The sequence below is a fragment of the Tiliqua scincoides genome, chromosome 1, assembly GCF_035046505.1.
Source record: "Tiliqua scincoides isolate rTilSci1 chromosome 1, rTilSci1.hap2, whole genome shotgun sequence".
NCBI classification, from domain to species: domain Eukaryota; kingdom Metazoa; phylum Chordata; class Lepidosauria; order Squamata; family Scincidae; genus Tiliqua; species Tiliqua scincoides.
In genome coordinates this window covers 131,421,881-131,442,301 of record NC_089821.1, presented here as the reverse complement: position 1 = coordinate 131,442,301, position 20,421 = coordinate 131,421,881, and the positions used below count along the sequence as shown (strand labels likewise).

Here is a 20,421-nt window from a genome sequence, read left to right as displayed (position 1 = left end):
TCCAGTTTCCTTATCGTGACCAGAACACAAATTGACCCAGTCAATATGAGGATAATTGAAGTCCCCCATGATTACAACCCTGTCCCTCCTTGTCACCTCCCTGATCTGTTTCCTCATTTCAAGGTCCCCATCCGATTTCTGGTCTGGAGGAGGATAGCACGCCTCCAGTATTACATCGCTGCCCAAGCCTGGTAATTTAACCCACAGAGATTCTACGGTGGAGTCGGACCCACCTTCAATCTCTACTTTGCTGGATTCTATCCCTTCCTTAACATAAATGGCCACCCCACCTCCAACACGCCCCTGCCTATCCCTCCTGTAGAGTTTATAGCCCGGGATTGCGGTATCCCACTGCTTCTCCGCATTCCACCAGGTTTCCGTTATGCCCACTATGCCAATGTTTTTCCTTGTCACCAGACATTCCAGTTTTCCCACCTTTGCTCGTAGACTTCGGGCATTCGCATAAAAGCATTTTTACACGGAATGCCCCAGGATGGGCTGCTTATTCGCTCCTTTGTCCCCGCATCCTCTCATTGTGCCAAACCGTCTATCACATCCCATCACGCTACCTTTCCCAATTTCTTCTCCTACTCTGCCTTTATCTTGTTGTTCTCTAACCTCCCCATCCTCATCCCATAGGCATGAGGAGTCCCGAACCGGATGCCCCTCGGCTCCTGTCGGCCTTCCCCCAGGAATCAGTTTAAAAGCTGCTCTGCCACCTTTTTAATGTTATGCGCCAGCAGTCTGGTTCCATTCTGGTTCAAGTGGAGCCCGTCCCTCTTGTACAGGCCCCGCTTGTCCCAAAACGTTCCCCAGAGCCTAATGAATCTAAACCCCTCCTCCCTACACCACAGTCTCATCCACGCATTGAGACCCCTGATCTCCGCCTGCCTAGCTGGCCCTGCGCGTGGAACAGGTAGCACTTCAGAGAATGTTATCTTTGAGGTGCTGGCTTTCAGCTTCCTGCCTAAAAGTCTAAATTTGGCCTCCAGGACCTCCCAGCTACACTTGCCCACGTCGTTGGTGCCGACATGCACCACAACCACTACCTTTCCCCCAGCACTGTCTACCAGCCTGTCTAGACGAGAAGTGATGTCTACAACCTTCGCACCAGGCAGGCAAGTCACCATGCGGTCCTCACATCCGTCGCAAACCTCCCTCTCTATGTTTCTAATAATCAAATCCCCCACTACAAGAAGCCCCCGACCCCCCTCCCGCTGAGGAGTATCCCGAGTGCGCTCGGATACGGGCCCATCCCCTGGAGAAGGGGTCCCCCCTAGGGGATTGTTTCCCTCCTCTCCCTGGCCTCCTCGCCCTGCTGCTGAACTCACCCAAATGCTAAACTCTCGGTTTACCTGGCACTTAGTTCCCAGAGGCACTGGGGGTCCCGGAGGCCACACGCGTCTGCAGAGAGCCTCATGCGATGGCAGGCCCTAGCTTTATACTCCTGGCTGGCTCCTCCTCCCTCCTTCCTTGCTGATTGAAAGGGGGGCTGATCTTCCCAGGTGAGTTTACAAAAGCTCAGGAAGACAAAAGGCTGCTGATGGGTGTAACCTACTCTGCAGGTTCCTGAATGGAGTGCTTGGATTAGCCTAATGGGGCTCTTATCAACTCCTAAAGGTGGTGATGCTGAAGTTCTAAAATGGATTCTGCCTGGGTGGTTGGGAATTGGCCCTTACTAGGTTCTTTCCCTCCTAGTTCTGTTCTCTTAGGCTGGACTGTTTTGTAACCTCAAGCTAGTTTTTATTTGAGTTTGTTTAAATATTTATTGCTCTCTAGATCCTGTGTCCCAATTTACTGAACTGTTTAGGTTATGTTCTAACTTAGATTAAGTTTAACTTGGGTTACATATAGGTTTAATTTAAAACAAAGTAGAAAAACCTGCTTTCCACTTGATCCTCCTCCCTTCCTTCGATTAGGTGCTAACTTAGGTGAGTTTGGTGCAGCTAACTTTCAACTTTGATTTAAGTGCCTGACCCTTGGGCTCTTACTCACGAGTAGGACTCTGCTCCTGCTCAGAGTAGACCTATGTACCTCCCTTAGGTGCTAACTTTCAATTTTGATTTAAGGTTGATTTAAAGTTAAAGTTATGGTTAGAAGACAGGGAGTTAGAAAGACAGAGTTAGAGTACACTTACTCTCTCGTTGTCTTCCTCCTCTCCTTCTCCAAAACTCAGAGGTCTACTTGCCTTCTCCTCGGCCAGATGCTAAACTCTAGGTTTACCTGGCACTTAGTTCCCAGAGGCACTTGGGGTCCCGGAGGCCACACAATTTATGAGATCCCACACAGAACAATTTGTGAGATCCCACACTTCAAAGCTCATAAACTCAGTATTTGATCTTCCATGGATGTCTATACCAGGGGTGTCAAACCCATTTCATATAGTTAGCTGGATAGCATTCATGGTGCATGCTGAAGGCTGGAAGTGATATTGTTAAGCAGACAGTGATGTCAGTATGTGGATAATGGCCAGAAATAAGCACTTTTTTCTCACATAGAAACTCATTAGCTGCAAATTATGGAAGAGGAAATGTGCATCACTTCACAACTCAGCAGGTCTCCCTTTCTGGTTCCTCTTGGACTTACGCCATTGCAGACCAGCGAAGGCTTACCCTGGGGCAAAGGAATAAATGTTCTCTTACCCTGAGGAGACCTTTGGGACCTGCAACTCCCCTACAGGGAGAACAGGGCTACAGCATATATCCTGTTGGCACAATTGCATTGCCTCCTGGGGGGTTACGTATGCTTGAGCTCCCCAATTCTGTTAGCAGGAAGTGCCAGCAGCTAAACCTGTGGTTCCTCCTTTGGTTTTGAAAATGTTGCTCTCTTCCACTGAGACTTGGGTATCATGCTTCTAATACTAATGAAAATTAGCCAAATATGAAAATTAACACAAACAGTTGGACTTTCTCAGTATTCAAAGGCAGGAGTCTCCAAAATTTCGTCTCATGACTTTCTGTCTTGTTTTTAGAGTTGTTCACAGAATGTTACAGCAGTGATGAGGATCTGGCTGAACAGCTTCTTATATATTCCTGTGATGCCTGGGGTGGAAGCAATTGTCTAGAACTTGCTGTGGAAGCTAAGGATCAACAGTTCATTGCCCAGCCAGGAGTTCAGGTGAATTAGCTATTATTTTGATGGCAGTCCTCAGAAATATGCCACAATAGATGATTCAGTTAATCCAGATGAATCTCCTACAAGGCACATTGCACACATGGAATAGGCCCCTTATATGTGGAAAAGCTATTCTGCATGGAGATAGTTGGAGAGGTAGCACCTGTCATTTTCCTCCACCTTGTTCCACCTGCAATTTTTCCATTCTAAAATGAGGGGATGGACTTCGATATGGAGAGAGATGCTTTTGAATTTAAAATGCAGTTGGGAATGCCTCTTCTAAAACAATGCCTCCTGTGACATATGCAAGCATAATTCCAAAACAAAGGAAGTGTGTTTTTTGCTGGGTTTTTTTGGCAGAATTGTTTATTCATATGCAGATCAAATTGATTACTGTCAAAATAAAAGTTATTAATACATCTTTATTAAACATCTTTAATCATGTTTCTTTGCTGTTCCTTTGAGGAGCTGAGAACAGCTTCCATGGATTCCTCATCCCAGAAGGGCCAAATCTGCAGCAAAAGCAGAATTGTGTCTTTGTACCTCCAGGCCATTTCTCTGGGGCCAATTCTTTCTCTAAAGTCCCACCACTAGGTTAATATTGGAAGTCAGGTGAGTCAGGCACACTGATCTGTTCAGCAATTTCATATTTCTGTTTTTCAGAATTTTCTTTCCAAACAATGGTACGGGGAGATATCCAGAGACACTAAGAATTGGAAGATCATATTATGCCTTTTCCTTTTCCCTTTAATAGGCTGTGGCTTCATCTCCTTCAGGTAAATGATTTGTGTGTTTGGAGTCATTTTAACAGCCTGATCCTAACTAGCATTGGGCAGGTGCACGGAGACCTTTATGGCAGTGGAAAGGCTTTCTGCTGCCCTAAAATAGTTGACAGTGGTGCACACAGTGTGTCACCAGTGGCCATTTTATGAGTGAGGGTGCCACAAGAGGCAGCAGCACAGGATGAAGATTGCTGGAACCTGCCATGCCTATCTGTACTGGTAAGCCACTGGTGGGGCAAGGAGGAAGCAGAATAGGGTGGGAGGATTGGGGGGTTGTGTGTGTCTCAGGGGTTGCTTAATATCATCAGGGAGAGCTCCACCAATATCCTAACTTCTTTTTGTCCCTGGCATACCCCTTTGCCCTACTTAAACTTGCACCAGCTAAATCGTTGCCACAGATTTGAGTAGACCCATTGGGGACAATGCAGTAGTGGATGAGGGTAAATAGAACGTTCTTTTATTTCCCTCTCCACCCTGCTTGATCTTCAGCTATATGCAGGATGCAGTGGAGCCCATACCAGCACTGCTGTACCCTGCATTAATTAGGACTAGGCTGTAAGACACTTTACTATGGAATTAATCAAGTGGATAGAGAGATGCTCTTTACACTCTCACATAACACCAGAGCCAGGGGACATCCACTAAAATTGAGTGTTGGGAGAGTTAGGACAGACCAAAGAAAATATTTCTTTACTCAGCGTGTGATTGGTCTGTGGAACTCCTTGCCACAGGATGTGATGACAGCATCTGGCCTGGATGCCTTTAAAAGGGGATTGGACAAGTTTCTGGAGGAAAAATCCTTTATGGGTTACAAGCCATGATGTGTATGTGCAACCTCCTGATTTTAGAAATGGGTTATGTCAGAATGCCAGATGCAAGGGAGGGCACCAGGATGCAGGTCTCTTGTTGCCTTGTGTGCTCTCTGGGGCATTTGGTGGGGCCGCTGTGACATACAGGAAGCTGGACTAGATGGGGCTATGGCCTGATCCAGTGGGGCTAGTCTTATGTTCTTAAGTAGTAAGTAGCATCAGGTTTGGTTAATTTTTTTCCAGAATAATTATATTTATTTAAAATATTTATACTCCATGTTTCTTACAAAGCAGCTCACAACACAATCTAATATCCACACTATGAAACAATTAAAGCACAGTGGAACAACAGAGGAGATAAGAACACAATAAAACAAGAACATCAAACCAGATTAAATAAGAAAGTCTTCAAGCGCCAGCAAAAACAATACATAGAGGAAACAAATTAGCCTCCAGCGCAGCTGGCTACTCCCCCATCCCCACTTCCAGGAATTCACTTATCCCATTTTTAGACAGGCTTGTTTTCTCTCTACAGAAATGCTGTTTCCACTTGCAGTAGGGCTAGTCTGTGCCTCTTTGCTACTTTTGAACAAATGCTGCACAGCTGCTAGATTAGGTATAGTGTGAGCACAGCATTACAGGCAGAGTTGACAACACTGGCCGGAATCCAAGCAGCTCTGAGACCAAGCAGAGAGTGATTCTGCATGCTCAGAGGGAGCTCCACAGTTCCATCCCCCCCATGATACTGTGCTGCATTGGGCAGCGTTCCAGAGGTCTGTCAACCCTCAGCAGTTGTTTTCCATAGTATTTGAGGGCTGCAGTGGCAAGAGGGACTAGAATAACCTAGAACATGTGTGGCATTCCTTGCCCAGTGATTGGGATCTTGCCTGTTTACAACAAAGTACTGTAGTTGTAAACATTCTACCTATCATAAAACCTTCAGCCATAAGTACTCTGGTAATACATAATGAAAAAGAAGCAAAGATGAAGGTGTACAGCTTGCATGCTTTGCAGCTTGAACAGAGCAAGACTGATTCAGACCAGTTGGTAATGACACTGTTTGATTTGCATTTGGTAGTATAAGTGGGTTTTTCCCCCAAAAAACTGCCCCTCTGGCACTCTCGTTTTATGAGTTTTCAATCTGTTCTGAGTTGTTTGTTTCTCCAATAACCAGGAAAAAGCCAGTGGAAAGGAGCAAGAAGCTGTTCTTATACTATGCCTCATTCTTCACTTCACCATTTGTGGTCTTCTCTTGGACTGTCATCTTCTACATTGCCTTCCTCCTGCTGTTTGCCTATGTGCTGCTCATGGACTTCCAAAAGGAACCCACCACCCTGGAATTGATTCTCTATGTGCTGGTCTTCATCCTGCTTTGTGATGAAGTGAGACAAGTAGGGAGTGCTTGGAAATCAAAAAGATTTTATTTCCAGGAGGATTCCATTGCAGGAAAATATGGAGATTCTAAGGAATGAAGCCTGATCTCTGTCTTTCACTTTTATTTCCATGTGGGACCCAAAAGGCTTTGGAATTATGTTTACTCTCTTATGTAGACTCAGTTTGCGGTTTTTTGCAACTTAGGGCACAATCCTAACCGGCAGTTATGCCGGCATAGGTGGCCTTGGAGGGTTGCAAATGTGCTGTAAAGCAAATGTGCAAATGTGGAGGGTTGCAAATGTGCTGTAAATTGCACCTCCGTGGGCGGGAGCCGCGTCAGCGCATTTAGATGCGCCGAGGCAGGTAGAAGCCTCCGCTGCGGTTCCCGTGCTGCCGCTTGTGTTGGCGCAAGCACGCCAACACAAGTGGCAAAGGTGGGCGTGGGGGGGTCAGGAGGGGTATTACTGGGTGGGGAGAGGGGGGAGGAGGGCGAGCCTGGGTGCGAGTGCACGGGAAGCCAGGGGTGGGGCTGGGACCCAACCTCTGTCCCCGGGGAGAGCGGAGCGGCTTCATGCCGCTCCGCTCTCCTCAAACTTGCGCCACCTCCGGAGGTGACACAGGTCCGAGGAGACCCATTGGGGTGCGCAGCGCTTACCTTAAAGAGCTTCCCCTTGCCCGTTGCTGAGCCGCTGCAGCCAACGAACCTGCGTTGGATGCAGCGCAAGCCTCCTGGCTTATTTCTGAGTAAACATGCAAGGGAACAAATGCTCCCATACCTTGAGGAGGCCTCGGTGACTGCCACTCCACCACAGGAAGCAGTGAATGCCCCACTGGTACGGCTGCACTGGCACTGGAAAATTGGATAGGACTGGGCTGTCAGAGGCTTCAATTTTGCCGTTGCTTCTTTGGTGTCTTAAGGCCCCATCCTGTCTGAATGCCATGCTGACATTGCACAGACACTGGCATGATGTCTGTCTTATTCTATGCCCAGATGGCAAAGGGATAGTGGAGTTGAGACAGCAGAGCCAGATTCCAGCAACAACACTGGTGTCCCCTCAACCACGATGCTGCTGGGACACCATTGCTGGCCATGTGACAGTGCCACAATGGCCCAACAACTGAGTTGCACATGTGTGTAGGTCACCTGGTGTCTGAGCAATGCCACATAGATATTGCTGCAGCTGAGTGGCACATGTGCAGTGGTTGCCCTGGCAACTTAGCCACATCGCCAGATGCACCCCAGACCTGTACACCAGGCCCACACCCAGGCACTAGCCCTGCCTCTATAGAAGCAAGTGCACAGGCACAGCCTGGAAAAGCCAACAGAGCCACACCATTGTGAGAAGGATCCATGGGCCATGATCCCAGACAGACCTGCCTGTGAGCAATCTCCTTGAGATGCAGTGAAATCTACCCCTGAGGAGATCTGCAGAGGACCAAGGCAACAGCAGAATATATGGCCCAGGACACTGGGGAAGATATGTTACTGCTCACAGGTGAGCAGCCAGAGCAGAGTCCACACCTACCACCACCCACCAGATACTGCTGTGCCCACACTGCCCCACAACCATGCACCCTCTGCATCAGCTGCATGCTCCAGGGAAGCCCACTAACTGCCCCAGGGTGGTCATCCAATTACACACCATGCCCAGGCACATGTCAGTGACATGCCAAGGCACCCCAGCAAGCATTGCCATGGTGAGGCTGCACATGGGATTCATGGGAGAATTGGGGGGAGGGGGCAAGAAGGAACAGGGGAATGGGAGGGAGGCAAGGAAAGATATAAAAGGATGCTCCTGACTGGGCCCTCAGTCACATGCCCACAGATGGAGATGCCAGGTACTAGCCCCGCTGTCAAGCTGCGTATACCACTGCCCACACTCATGGCCAACACTCTGACCCACATCTTGGTCTGGCATCTTAGCCAGGATACCCAAGAGGCAGCAGGGTACCTGCCCACTTCCTCTGTACCAGCACCTGATGGTACCCTGTTCTTGCCACACTGAACCTTCTCACTCCATCATTTATTTCTTCTGTTTCTCAGGTGTACCTAATAGATGTTATATAAATAAGCAGATCTGTTTAAATGAAAAGCCTTATGTCATACTAGAAGCAATTTTTATTAGCAATGTTTATGAATTTGGGTAGCTATAAATTAATGTGTCCAGATATCACTTATATAAAAATTAGCTTATCCTGTTGGATATCGGTGTTAATGATGAAAATTAATGGATTGGAGCTGAAAAGCTGTGCAGCCATAACTTACTGAACTTCTGAAGTGTGTCGGCTATAAAAGAAAGTTAACCACGGTGTTGAATTCCTGAAATATTAAAGAGAAAGTAAAATATGTCATCTCTATGGCAGTGGTTCTTACACATTTAGTACTGGGACCCACTTTTTAGAATGAGAATCTGTCAGGACGCACCAGAAGTGATGATGTGACCAAAAGTGACATCATCAAGCAGGAAAATTTTTAGCAAGCCTAGGCTGCAATCCTACCCAAAAATACCCACACTTACCCAGGAGTAAGTCCCATTGACTATCGTTGTTAAAAGCATACACATAGTATCCTGTTAAAAGTACAGATCTGTAACATTTCTCCAAATGTAGTCAGATACTATGGTAGCATCAAAACTAATATATTTAAAATAAAATATTGAAATGAATGGGACCCACCTGAAATTGGCTCGTGACTCACCTAGAGGGTCCTGACCGGCAGTTTGAGAAACACTGCTAGGATATTTGAGAGATAAATAAGTGTAATTTGCAGTATCTGCCAGTAGATGTCACTGTTTCAATTAAAAACCCCAAGCAGGCATATTTAAGGCCCAATTCAGTTCTGAAGCTGCACAGATTCCTGTACAATGCCTGTTATATCCTAAGCCTGGCTAGCAAGGGCAGGGGAAGAGAGCACAATGGTTTATATTGCTCTGGTTTAGCCAGCCTAGCAACACTGCCAGCATTCCTCGCAATAGCACTGCCACTAGGCTGCCACCAGCACTGGCTGGCAGAGGCCATTGGGGCTCTGGTCTAGGCAGAGGAGGTCTGGTCAAGGCTAGTGGTTGGCACCTCATGACTGGTTAGGGTTCTTCACTCAGTAAGGGGTCAAAAAATGCCCCTCCCCCATTGGGCTTTGTAATTAATGTAATCAATCTGTCTATTATAAGTTTGAGTAAAGAAATTTGGATCTGTGAGGTTGTATTGACTATGTGATCTTGACTCTACTTTTGTGTACTGACTTTGTTCCTTTTTTTCACTAGTGGTACATGAATGGCAATAAGTACTTTGTAGACTTATGGAATGTTATGGACACACTTGGAATTATTTACTTCATAGCAGGGATTGTGTTCAGGTGAGTTTCACCAGAGCTGCTGCAACTTGCTTGTGCTGGTTGCCTGAACCTTAGAACCAGTAGATTAGCGTGGCATGATAATGATGCAAGAATGACGTGATATGGGAATCAAGGAAACTGCACTTCATCAAGGTTTTTTTGGCAGTTGCCAAGTCAAGTCCAAATCTTGTGGAAAAGATGAATGCAGACAAAGTAGATACATTTTTACTTTAATGACCTTTTCATGTATTGAAGAACAGATTTTGCAGGAAAAAGACTCCAGCTTCAGTGTATTTTCCCACTTAATTTTCTCTTAGGGGTGAGATATCTTAGACTTTTCCACATTTAGAGTGGGCAAGATAGCAACCCACCCATCACTGTTATACAAATGTGCAATAAACAAAACTTTTCTGGTAAATTATAATTTGAAATGGTCCTATTTTTCAATAATTTATTCAAGATTTAAGTTAGTATTACCAAATTCTGGTTCAAATTTGTTTCCAAATTGATAGTAGTAAATAATTTGAATACTGTATAGTTATTTTAGCTAATGCATATTTATTTCTTTGCCTAGACTCAACTCTTCAAATGAAACAGCTTGGTATTCTGGCAGAGTAATTTTTTGCCTGGATTACATCATTTTCACTTTAAGGCTGATCCATATTTTCACAGTAAGCAGGAATCTAGGACCAAAAATAATTATGCTTCAGAGAATGGTAAGAATGATTCCATATGAAATGTGTATATATAACATGTATACATATGATTGTATGCATGGGTCAAATTATGTGATGTAGTTTGTTTCAGATTTTTTATTTTGTTAAAAATAAGAGGGAATAAGAACTAAGATCACATCTCATGGGGATGCTTAATCCAAGTCTCCCCAATTTGTAGTTTCACCCTAAGTGATACCTAACATATGGTCTTTTGTTCTCGGTTTTGTTTTGTCATTTGTATGGTGGCTGAGTCATGGCTTGTATCCTCTATATCAGAAATTGCATCATTGATCGTCTCTGTGGCAAATCAATACTGTGCTAAAGAAAAAAGAACTACTGGCCTGATTCAAGAGCCTATGGTTCACTTGGAACAAAGACAGAAATGTGTCCCTACCCAGTCATGCACAGAGTCAATCACCTCAACCAACCCACTCCCAATGCCAGCAGCTACGGAAGCCCTTTCAAGTTGAGCCAAGTGGGGGGCAGGGGCAAGTGCAGTTCAGTGAGCAGCCACCAACAGTCCATTATGATCTACAGAGATGCAACAAGGTTCATTTACTCTGAATGTTGACTTAAGGCATTCATCAACATTTTTTTAATTGGATCTTTATTTTACAAATATATCAGTCTATTTTCATCATGCTCCCTTGAGACCAACATGGAAAGACTGGATTTACATGGAAGAGTGCATTTGTCCAATGTTCATATAAAAGTTGGAGCTTAAGGCTGGTGAAAACTGAGAAAATTGATTATTTTGTCTTGGCTTTAAAATGTGCTTAGAATGATTTTGCATTACTCATGAAAACATGGTATAAATCTTAAATGTTCCTTTTCACAGCTGATAGATGTTTTCTTCTTCCTGTTCCTCTTTGCGGTGTGGATGGTGGCTTTTGGTGTTGCCAGACAAGGAATCTTGAGGAAGAATGAACATCGCTGGGAATGGATATTCCGATCGGTCATCTATGAGCCTTATCTTGCAATGTTTGGCCAATATCCTGATGATATTGATGGTATCTATCTTGATTGATAATTGCAATAAGATAAGGGTTAGAAGAGGTGTACAGTCCCTAAAAGGTCCTCAAAGCATGCCTCATCTTTGCTTTGTTTAAATGAAAAAAGTATATTACTGTAGGTAGATCTTATAGGGTGAAGTTACATGTGCATGCAGAAGTGTGTTTTCAATCTAGAATTCTTTTTCTTTTTAAGAGAAGTGAAAGCAAAACAACCCAGAACCACAATGGGGGAAGGGGAGGCTTGAACATGGGGCACTCCTGCACCCTTGGTAGTGCTGAAGAATGCCCTATCAACATGTTAGTTCAAAGTAAGAGTCTATCCTCTCTGAACTTTCTTTTTTTCTTTTTCTTCTTCTTCTTCATGACAGGCACCACATACAGTTTTGAACACTGTACCTTCACTGGGAATGAATCCAAACCTCTGTGTGTAGAAGTGGACTCTAACAACCACCCCCGATTCCCAGAGTGGATCACAATTCCATTAGTGTGTATCTACATGCTGTCCACCAACATCCTCCTGGTTAACTTATTAATAGCCATGTTTGGGTATGTATTATATTGAAGTGCTTCCTTGATGCTGTTCTGTCAGGGGTTGGGTCTATTGAGGGTTAAGCCTCATTAGCTTGAGTTCTGATTGTTCACAAATGGTATGGGGAAAGGAATGCAACAGGCCCAATCACGTCAACCATCTATTTTTAGCTTACTTTTTATAATTCCACTAATTGGAGTAGGCATAGATTCTAACCATGTGTTATTGTTCATGTTCCTGTTGCTTATCACCATTATTTCTGAAGTTGAAAAAATTTAAGAAACCACACACCGTAATTATGTCAGCACATTCCAATTACTTTTGATACATCAAAGGCATTTCAAGAAACTATACTGTCTTTTGGTGAAGTGATAAAATAAATGATAAACCATTCAATTGCTTCACTATCAATTTTAAAAACAAAATTCTTTGTCAACATATGTTATTTCATGTCATGAAATGTCATATATGTCATGAAAATATGAAATATGTCATGTCATATGAAATTACATATGAGAGAGTTAGAAAAAAAATGAATTAGAAATTAATTCTTAGTGCAAAGACTCCGATTCTCATTAAGTTGGATAGGTACTTGAACAAAATAAGTTTCTTCCACGTTTCTATTTTCTCTCAAACTCTGCGCTTCCTAATGTCCATGTGGTCAAGGGCACATAAGAAATGCATTTGAAAAATTCCAGTGTAATTAAATTTATTGTAGCTAGATTAGATTAAAATAAACATAGATTATAAAATTGTTATTAACAAAATGGGCTTAACACATCCATGTACGAGTTCATAAGGAAATTATTATATAAGTTGTTGTGTTTGACAGCTTGTAGAAAAATGCAAGTTGTTTGACAGCTTGTAGAAAAATCATGTGGGTTCTTGTTGGCTTCCTTGAAGAGGCACATTGTGTAATTGAAGAAATAGATCACAATGAAATATATTAAAACACCAGTGCACACTATTATTGACTATAATAAAAATCAATCAGAACTAATGCAGATTTGATGGGAAAAGGAAACAGACAAATGTAATGAAAGCAGAAATGTAAAATGAATCGTAACAGGCAAAATTTTCTCAAATGAATCTGCTTAATGAAGTGCTATTACAATGTTGATTTTAGGAAAGCCAAATATAAAGTGATTGAAAATACTAAAGGCAAAAAATTAAAACTATGGCTGAGATCCTAGGTACACTTACATGGGAGTATGTACCCCTGATTCAAAGAAGCTTACTTTTCATTGTGATCTATTTCTTATCCTTACAGCACTGGTGCAGTGAGGTTGCCAGGCCCATACTGTACCTAGCTCTGCAATTGAGCAGGCGGTTTGTTCCCTTACCCTTGTAGCAGTACCCCTTACCTGGGGTGCAGACTGGGGTCCCTTGTAGCACCCCAGTCTGCTTAATGGGGCTACTTAGATGTGCGCCAGTTGTTTAGCTGGTTTAGAACTTATACCCCATGTAATACTGCTGGAATGCTGCACTCCTCTGCCCAGAAACAGCTCCTCCAGACCCTCTCACCCCATCCCTCTACCACCCAATGCAAATCCTATCTTCGCAGGCAGCTGTTGGGTGGGATGCATCATCTTTAGGACAGTGCAGGCCTTCCTGCAGGCACAGCTTTCTTGCTGGGTGCTGAAAAGTGCTATATAGTGCTTTTATGATATCCATTGTCAGTGCTGCAGCCTTGGTGCCAGCACTCACAGCCCATAGGATTGGGCTGCGAAATAACTAAATGGCTCCCTGTTTCAAAAGCTCACAATCTTAAAAGCCACAGAAGAAACACCAGCAACAGCCACCAGAGAGGACACTGTCATGGAACAAAGAGGGAGAGTTACTCTCCCCCTGCTAAATATAAGAGAAGCACTACTTCAAAATGTACCCCTTTGTCCCGTTTGCAGGGGCAAGGGATGCAAGATCACTTCCACTTCCTTAAAAAAAGAGGTATTTGCTCATTTTGATGTCATAAAAATACTCTAGGGAAATGTAGCTGTGGAATTAATCTCCTTGTAATTTGTCTGTTAGTTACACTGTAGGATCAGTCCAAGAGAACAATGATCAAGTGTGGAAGTTCCAGCGCTATTTCTTGGTTCAGGAGTACTGCAGCCGCCTAATGATACCATTCCCTTTTGTCATCTTTGCCTACATATACATGGTGATGAGGAAATGCTGTTGTAAAAATGAATACAGGCAACCATCTATTTGCTGTAAGTTGCACTGTATTTTGTACTGTTACTAATTAGTCGAAAGAAGGGAGTTTCTTGTGGCCAGAGCCATAGGAAGGAATTGTATCTTCTCATACAACTGTGTATCTAACGTTTCAAAGTGTTCCTCATGTGAACAGTTTACCACCCTAGTCAATGCTAAGCTGATGATGGTGACAGATCCTGATTAACCTATTTTTGCCAGGCCCACAGGTATAAACCTGTGGTCCCTGTTGCATGTATGCAATGTTGAACAGAAATGGCTTAAACCAGGGATGTCAAACATAAGGCCCGGGGGAGCCAGATGCAGCCCATGGAAGATTTTTATCTGGCCCTCAGACTCTCAACTGCTGAGGAGTGCTAAGGTGTTTCTGCTGAAAGGGCAGCCCACATGAAAATTGTGCTCTGCCATATCTTGAAATATGATCCAGATTTGATACTTCTTCTTCTGTCATTTAAAGCTAATGAATTCTAAGTAAGATAAGGTACTTATTTTTTATGACCTTTTTAATGACATCACTTCCTGCCAAATGACATCACTTCCGGCCCTCAGCACGCATCATGAATGCTATTTGGCCCTCTGTATGAAATGAGTTTAACACCCCTGGCTCAAACCATTTTAGGTCTGTGGCCGAAACCCTATTCAGTGGCTATCAAAAGGACTGTTTTCATAAGGGCCTGCTTCACTCAGGGATGTGCTGTGACATTCTAATCCGGTGAGTCACAGAAAGTCATGGAGCCCAGTGACCCAGAAGTGATGTAACATTTCTGTGTCATGCAGAGCCTCCAAATGCAACTTCAGAACCAGAACCAAATGAGACTGGAACCACATCTGAAACGTTACTAAAGCTTCACGGAGGGAGCGCCTGCGCTTGGGGAGAACATAGTAAAATTCTCCCTTAGGGCAGGGCCTTGCTGAGCTTCTCCCAGCTTCTGTGAAAGTAGGAGCCAAGAGGGAGCACCCTGCCCTCAGGGAGGACATCACAACTTTCTCCCCAAGGACTTCCAGGAGAGGCTTGGCAAGACCTTGCATCTTCTTAGGGGGCTTTCTGAAGCCAGTAGAGGCCATGTGTCATCTCCAGTCACATCTGGGAGCTCATGTCCAGGTGGTCCAGGAGCTTTGGTGAGGTTTTGTCTCACCTGCCTCCAGTGACCACATATCCCTAGCTTTACTGCAACCAGCAGTTGCAAAAAAGCAATGAGCAGTCATAATGGTTGTGACCTCTCCCCTGTATTTAGAGTTTTTAAGTCACCACCCAACGTACTGGACCTTTTCTAGTGTCTGTGATGCAATGGGAGAATATGTAGCTGCTACACCTTTCTCCAATCATCTTGCTCACTCTTCTCCCAACATGCTTAGCAAGCTGGACCCTAAAATTGCTCCATGGTCAGTAAGAAAGGAGGGTGAAAGACAGGACTAGATGGGAAGCATTGTAGTCACACACTCCATCATTAAAGCTGAATGGTTCTCTGGGTTGCAATGTGTCCATATGACATTGATCAATAGGAACAATCCCCTCAGCTGCAATATACCTTCAACTGTTGTGGTCTCTGTAAAAGTGCACAATATGCTCACATACAGCAATCCCAAAAGAAGCAAACTCTATTGAAATACTAGGTGAGACATTTATAACCTAATCCTGTCTGCCACCATTTTATGCTATGCAGCCACACTGCCTGAGAACATGCTGTATGCTATGGTGGGAGGGGGGATCAGATGGCCTGGGAGAGGTAAGTAAAAATATTTTTTACTTATCTCTCTGTAGGTCACATGGTCATCAATGGGTTTTCTCAGACCTACACCAGCTATTTGGTAGCATAAGTCCAAAGAGAGGAAGGGGGTGTGACTGGCCGGGGAAACAGGCTTAGGATCTTGGCTTGCACTGCTGCCACTGAGATCCATTCCCTCCCATTCCAAACTGCTACCTGCCCTCCCAACTCCCTGCACTGATCTTCCCCCAAACCTCCCCATAACTGAACATGACCATGACCATGTTCAGTTATGAACATGACCAGCAACTTACTTGCTCTAATGTGGGCTGGGTCCATCTCTGGCAGGCACATTTGAACCATCTCTGGTCATTTGAACCAATAACTCTGCTGTGCACTGTGGCAGCACATTTATTATACCGTAAGAAGACTTCCAGCAGTGGATTAACTGCCATAGGTCCTCTGTAGGATTGGGATTGGATGGCCAGGCTGCAATAATATACTCGCTTCCCTGGGAATAAGTTCCATTGAACTCAATGGGACTTCTGAATAGACATGCATAGAATGTAAGGCTGCCATCCTTAACATGGGAGTAAGCTTCATTGACCATAGTTGAACTTTTGAGCTAACATACATTGAACATAATGTATACACAAAATAATACACATTTTATAGCTGAAACAAACTGAACTTATCCTTTCAGTTCCATTTCAACTATTTGTTTTTGCATTGTCAATAAATGTGCCACTGCTGCAATCTGGTGTGGCTTTTGTATCTTGAAGGTTCAAGAAATGAAGATAATGAAACTCTGGCCTGGGAAGCTGTCATGAAAGAAAATTATCTAGTCAGAATCAATACCAAGGCTAATGACTCATCAGAAGAGTAGGTTGTCACACTTCCTTTGTCTTTCTTTACTCAAGCTTCATGTTAATGACTTTATTCTGAAACTCCAATGGAGAATATTCCCTAAGTGGTGAGAAGTTCCTGGGGCAAAGCCATCAGGTCTGATTTCTTTTGGATGAAAGAGCATTGGAGTTTTATGGTGACTCTGTCATTATTGCCTCATTTGCAAATATACAAGCAGAAAATCAATGGAGGCAAAGATACTTTCTCAGGACAGCAGGTGTGCCAGTTGCAGACCTGCCATTAAGTCCAATGGGGCAAATGCCCCAGGCGCAAGCCCCTAGGATCCCACGGAAGTCTCTCTGAAGCTCCTGACGGGGTTGGAAACTGCTTCTGGTTTCCCGGAAGCACCGTTTATAGCATTGGGGAACCTCAGAGGGGCTTCCTCAACGCATCTCTGGGTCACGTGAAGCTCCATGAGCCTCAGGTGAGTGTGGGGGTGGATATTCGCATGGGGGGGCAGCAACAGCCCACAGGGGATGCCATAGTGGACCTTTACCCTGGAGCACAGGGCTGGGGAGGTCTACTGCTGAGGTGCACTGCCCAATGTTATCAGACTGGTGGTTTTTGGCCATGGTGGCTTTGCTTCAGAAGCACATTTCCAGCTGCAAACAGCAGGAGGCATGCAATTTAGATTGAGTACAGGTTAGGTTCTGGAGGTCTAGCTTTATATGAGTTATTGTATCTTGAGTCTTGATGGTATCTGAGTCTTTCTTGATCCAAAGCTTATTTTTTAATCTGAATACAAAACAGTGCATGCTAACAATTGACTGGGTGTTGTGCAGAAACAAAGAGATGTAGTTTCCACCACATAGACTTACAATTCAAAGGTTGGTTCATACGTTACGCTATTCTTGAGCAACCATATGGAAGCAAGTCCCACATCACCTGTTTGCAGTCCTGAAACTCTGTTATAGGCAGGTGAGCCTGGAGAAATATGAAGTACCAGTTGCCTCCTGCCTGCCCTTATGCTCTGAAGGAGGAGAAAGACCTGTCATATATTTCTAACCATTGGCAGCAGCAGTTCCTTACCAGAGAAAGGCAGGGCTCCTTGGCTCTTTCATTCATTCCTTATCTCTTCTCTAGCTAAGTTGAATACCTATGCTCATTTGTGGGATATGTAAATAAGAGAGTGCCTCAGAGCATATGCAGAGAGTCTTCATGCTACAATTCTGTAGCCAAATCATCTCACACACATCTACGATTAAGAGGCAGGGCCTGAGTTCTAGATTACAGGGCATGATTTCTAGCAGCCTTGAGCACTGGCTCATGACAAACCTTAAATGCTATGTGTAATTGAACTGCCATGTTAATTATGTTTCCTGTATATTCTTCTCTGCTAGACTTATATATAAAATCCAATTAAAATGTTCCTGTTTTATAAATTGTCTTGCCAAGTATATGTCTTCCAGCTAAATGAGGACATCAGTGGTATCATCAGTTTCTTAATAGTTGTGATTCTTTCCACAGAATGGCCCAGCGATTTAGACAATTGGATCTGAAGGTACGTGTTTGTTTGTTTGTATTGATGGCTTAACCCCAAACATCCCCATGAAGAAAATGTCATGTGAATTTGCTATTTGCAAATGTGCTATCATTTTATGATTTAAAAAAAAATCTTGTAGGGTTAGTTCATGAATATGGTGTCAACCACATCTAGCTATTGAATTCAGTTATGAAACACAGTTGTAAAGAGACTGTGTAAGACTACACAAGTATTAATGAATCATATGTATTTAGAGCAGTAGTCCCCAAATTTTTTAGAGGCCTTGAGGCTGCTGCCTGATTTATAAATGCCAAGCGGTTTGGCTATAATGGTGATTGGGCAGCAGTACTCCCCCCCACCCCGTAGCAGCTTGTTTAACTTTTGATACACATTCCCTAATCTGCCCTGTCAGTTTTGTGACCAATGAAAAATTGGGTCATGCCACAGCTCACTGTGGAGTCCCAGACCCACAGTTTGAGAACTATCTTGAGTCAGAACAGTGGTTCTCACACATTTAGCATAAGGATCTACTTTTTAGAATCTGACAGGACCCACTGGAAGTAATGTCACGACCAGAAGTGATGTCATCAAGCAGGAAGATTTTTTAACCATCCTAGGCTGCAATCCTACCCACACTTACCCAGGAGTAAGTCCCATTTACTATCATTGTTAAAAGAATATACATAGTAGCTTGTTAAAAGTACCGGTCTGTAACATTTCCCCAAATGCAGTCACATACCATGGTAGCATCAAGTCTAATATGTGAAAAATAAAATATCAAAATGAATGGGGACCCACCTGAAATTGGCTCCTGACCCACAGTTTGAGAAATACTAATTTAGGGTGCAATCCTAACCCCTTATGTCAGCACTTTCCATTGGCATTGCTATGCCAGTGCTGGAAAGCACTGACATAGGGGGTTAGGATTGCACCCTTAGAGTATTAAAAATGCATTATGACCTTAAGCCATTTCTGCCCACTGTTGCATATACGCAACAGAGACCAAATGTGTACATGTGTGGGCTGGGCAAAATGGGTTAAATGAATCTCTGTTCTCTCACTCCATGCCCCATAATATAAACAATAAAGTGTTGGTCAACCTTACAAATCTGTGATAAGGTTTACTTAGATACTGTAAATGAAGAAAATAATATAAGAAGCACACCTGAAATGCAGTTTATAAATTATTATTAATTCAGCATGTAGATATAAAGCAGTCACAGTGATGCTGCTGATAAAAAGAAGTGCAACTAGGGAGATGAAAGTCATGGGAAACAATGACACGCATTGCAGTCTGTCCTCCACTAACTTCCTCATGCAGATACCAGAAACAGGACAGCTGCTAGAATTCCAGTTAAATTTGGATACACTCAGATTTCATGGCCAACAGGTTTTTATGGAGCACAGCTGCAAGTTTCTTGCAAGGTATTAACTGAAGTGTTGAATTGTACTATGTAGTTCACAGACTGAATTATATATAGTTCTTATATAGGGCCCTCTATTAGGGCCCATTCCTATCCAGTTTTCCAGCGCTGATGCAGCCATGCCAATTGTGTGTGCACTGCATCCTGCAGTGAGGCCTCCTCAAGAGGTGACAGAGGCCTCCTCAAGGTAAGGGAACATTAGCTCAGTGCTGCATTGCAGCAGCAGCAGCACTGGAAAGTTGGATCCGATTGGGCCTTTAGTCAGGAGACCCCCCCCCCCCAAATGAAACAATGGCTTTTAACCTCATTTGTTTATTGCACACTGAAGCACTTTTGTTTTCCTTTAAAGCTGAACGATCTGAAATTTCTTCTGAAAGATATTGCCAACAAACTCAGATAAAAGCAACCTGAATCCAAGAGGAAGCTTCTTGCAACACAGAAGACCCTTACTGAATAAGGAATTGCTCCAGTGCTAATCAATAGCACTTGCTGGATGAGAAGAAAGATATTTATACTTCTCCCTGCCCTGGCACTTTTAGATAAGATTAAACTCATCTGTTTCTATGCAGCCTTTTAGTGTGACATATAATGCAAAGATGGGACATACTGAAACTTTCTGAGTCTCAGTTGACTTAAATATTTATCATAAGAACATAAGAACATAAGAACAGCCCCACTGGATCAGGCCATAGGCCCATCTAGTCCAGCTTCCTGTATCTCACAGCGGCCCACCAAATGCCCCAGGGAGCACACCAGATAACAAGAGACCTCATCCTGGTGCTCTCCCCTACATCTGGCATTCTGACTTAACCCATTCCTAAAATCAGGAGGTTGCGCATACACATCATGGCTTGTACCCCATAATGGATTTTTCCTCCAGAAACTTGTCCAATCCCCTTTTAAAGGCGTCTAGGCTAGATGCCAGCACCACATCCTGTGGCAAGGAGTTCCACAGACCGACCACGCGCTGAGTAAAGAAATATTTTCTTTTGTCTGTCCTAACCCGCCCAACACTCAATTTTA

General features: G+C 43.8%; 1 protein-coding gene across 3 annotated transcripts in view; it reads left to right on the top strand.

Moving 5' to 3' along the window:
- Window positions 1-19,977, top strand: part of TRPM8 (transient receptor potential cation channel subfamily M member 8) — a 41,485-nt gene extending 21,508 nt beyond the window's left edge. For 2 of the 3 annotated variants that reach the window (XM_066629942.1, XM_066629871.1), the window contains exons 12-22: window positions 2,972-3,117; window positions 3,778-3,890; window positions 5,880-6,096; window positions 9,340-9,431; window positions 9,985-10,126; window positions 10,965-11,136; window positions 11,508-11,685; window positions 13,697-13,878; window positions 16,368-16,467; window positions 17,959-17,992; window positions 19,748-19,977. In XM_066629942.1, the coding sequence (XP_066486039.1) occupies window positions 2,972-3,117; window positions 3,778-3,890; window positions 5,880-6,096; window positions 9,340-9,431; window positions 9,985-10,126; window positions 10,965-11,136; window positions 11,508-11,685; window positions 13,697-13,878; window positions 16,368-16,467; window positions 17,959-17,992; window positions 19,748-19,798 (1,427 nt within the window). In that variant the 3' untranslated portion in view covers window positions 19,799-19,977. The remainder of the gene's footprint in view (window positions 1-2,971; window positions 3,118-3,777; window positions 3,891-5,879; window positions 6,097-9,339; window positions 9,432-9,984; window positions 10,127-10,964; window positions 11,137-11,507; window positions 11,686-13,696; window positions 13,879-16,367; window positions 16,468-17,958; window positions 17,993-19,747) is intronic. The other variant, XM_066630012.1, reaches the window with a different exon arrangement.
- The last annotated feature ends 444 nt before the right edge of the window (window positions 19,978-20,421 follow it).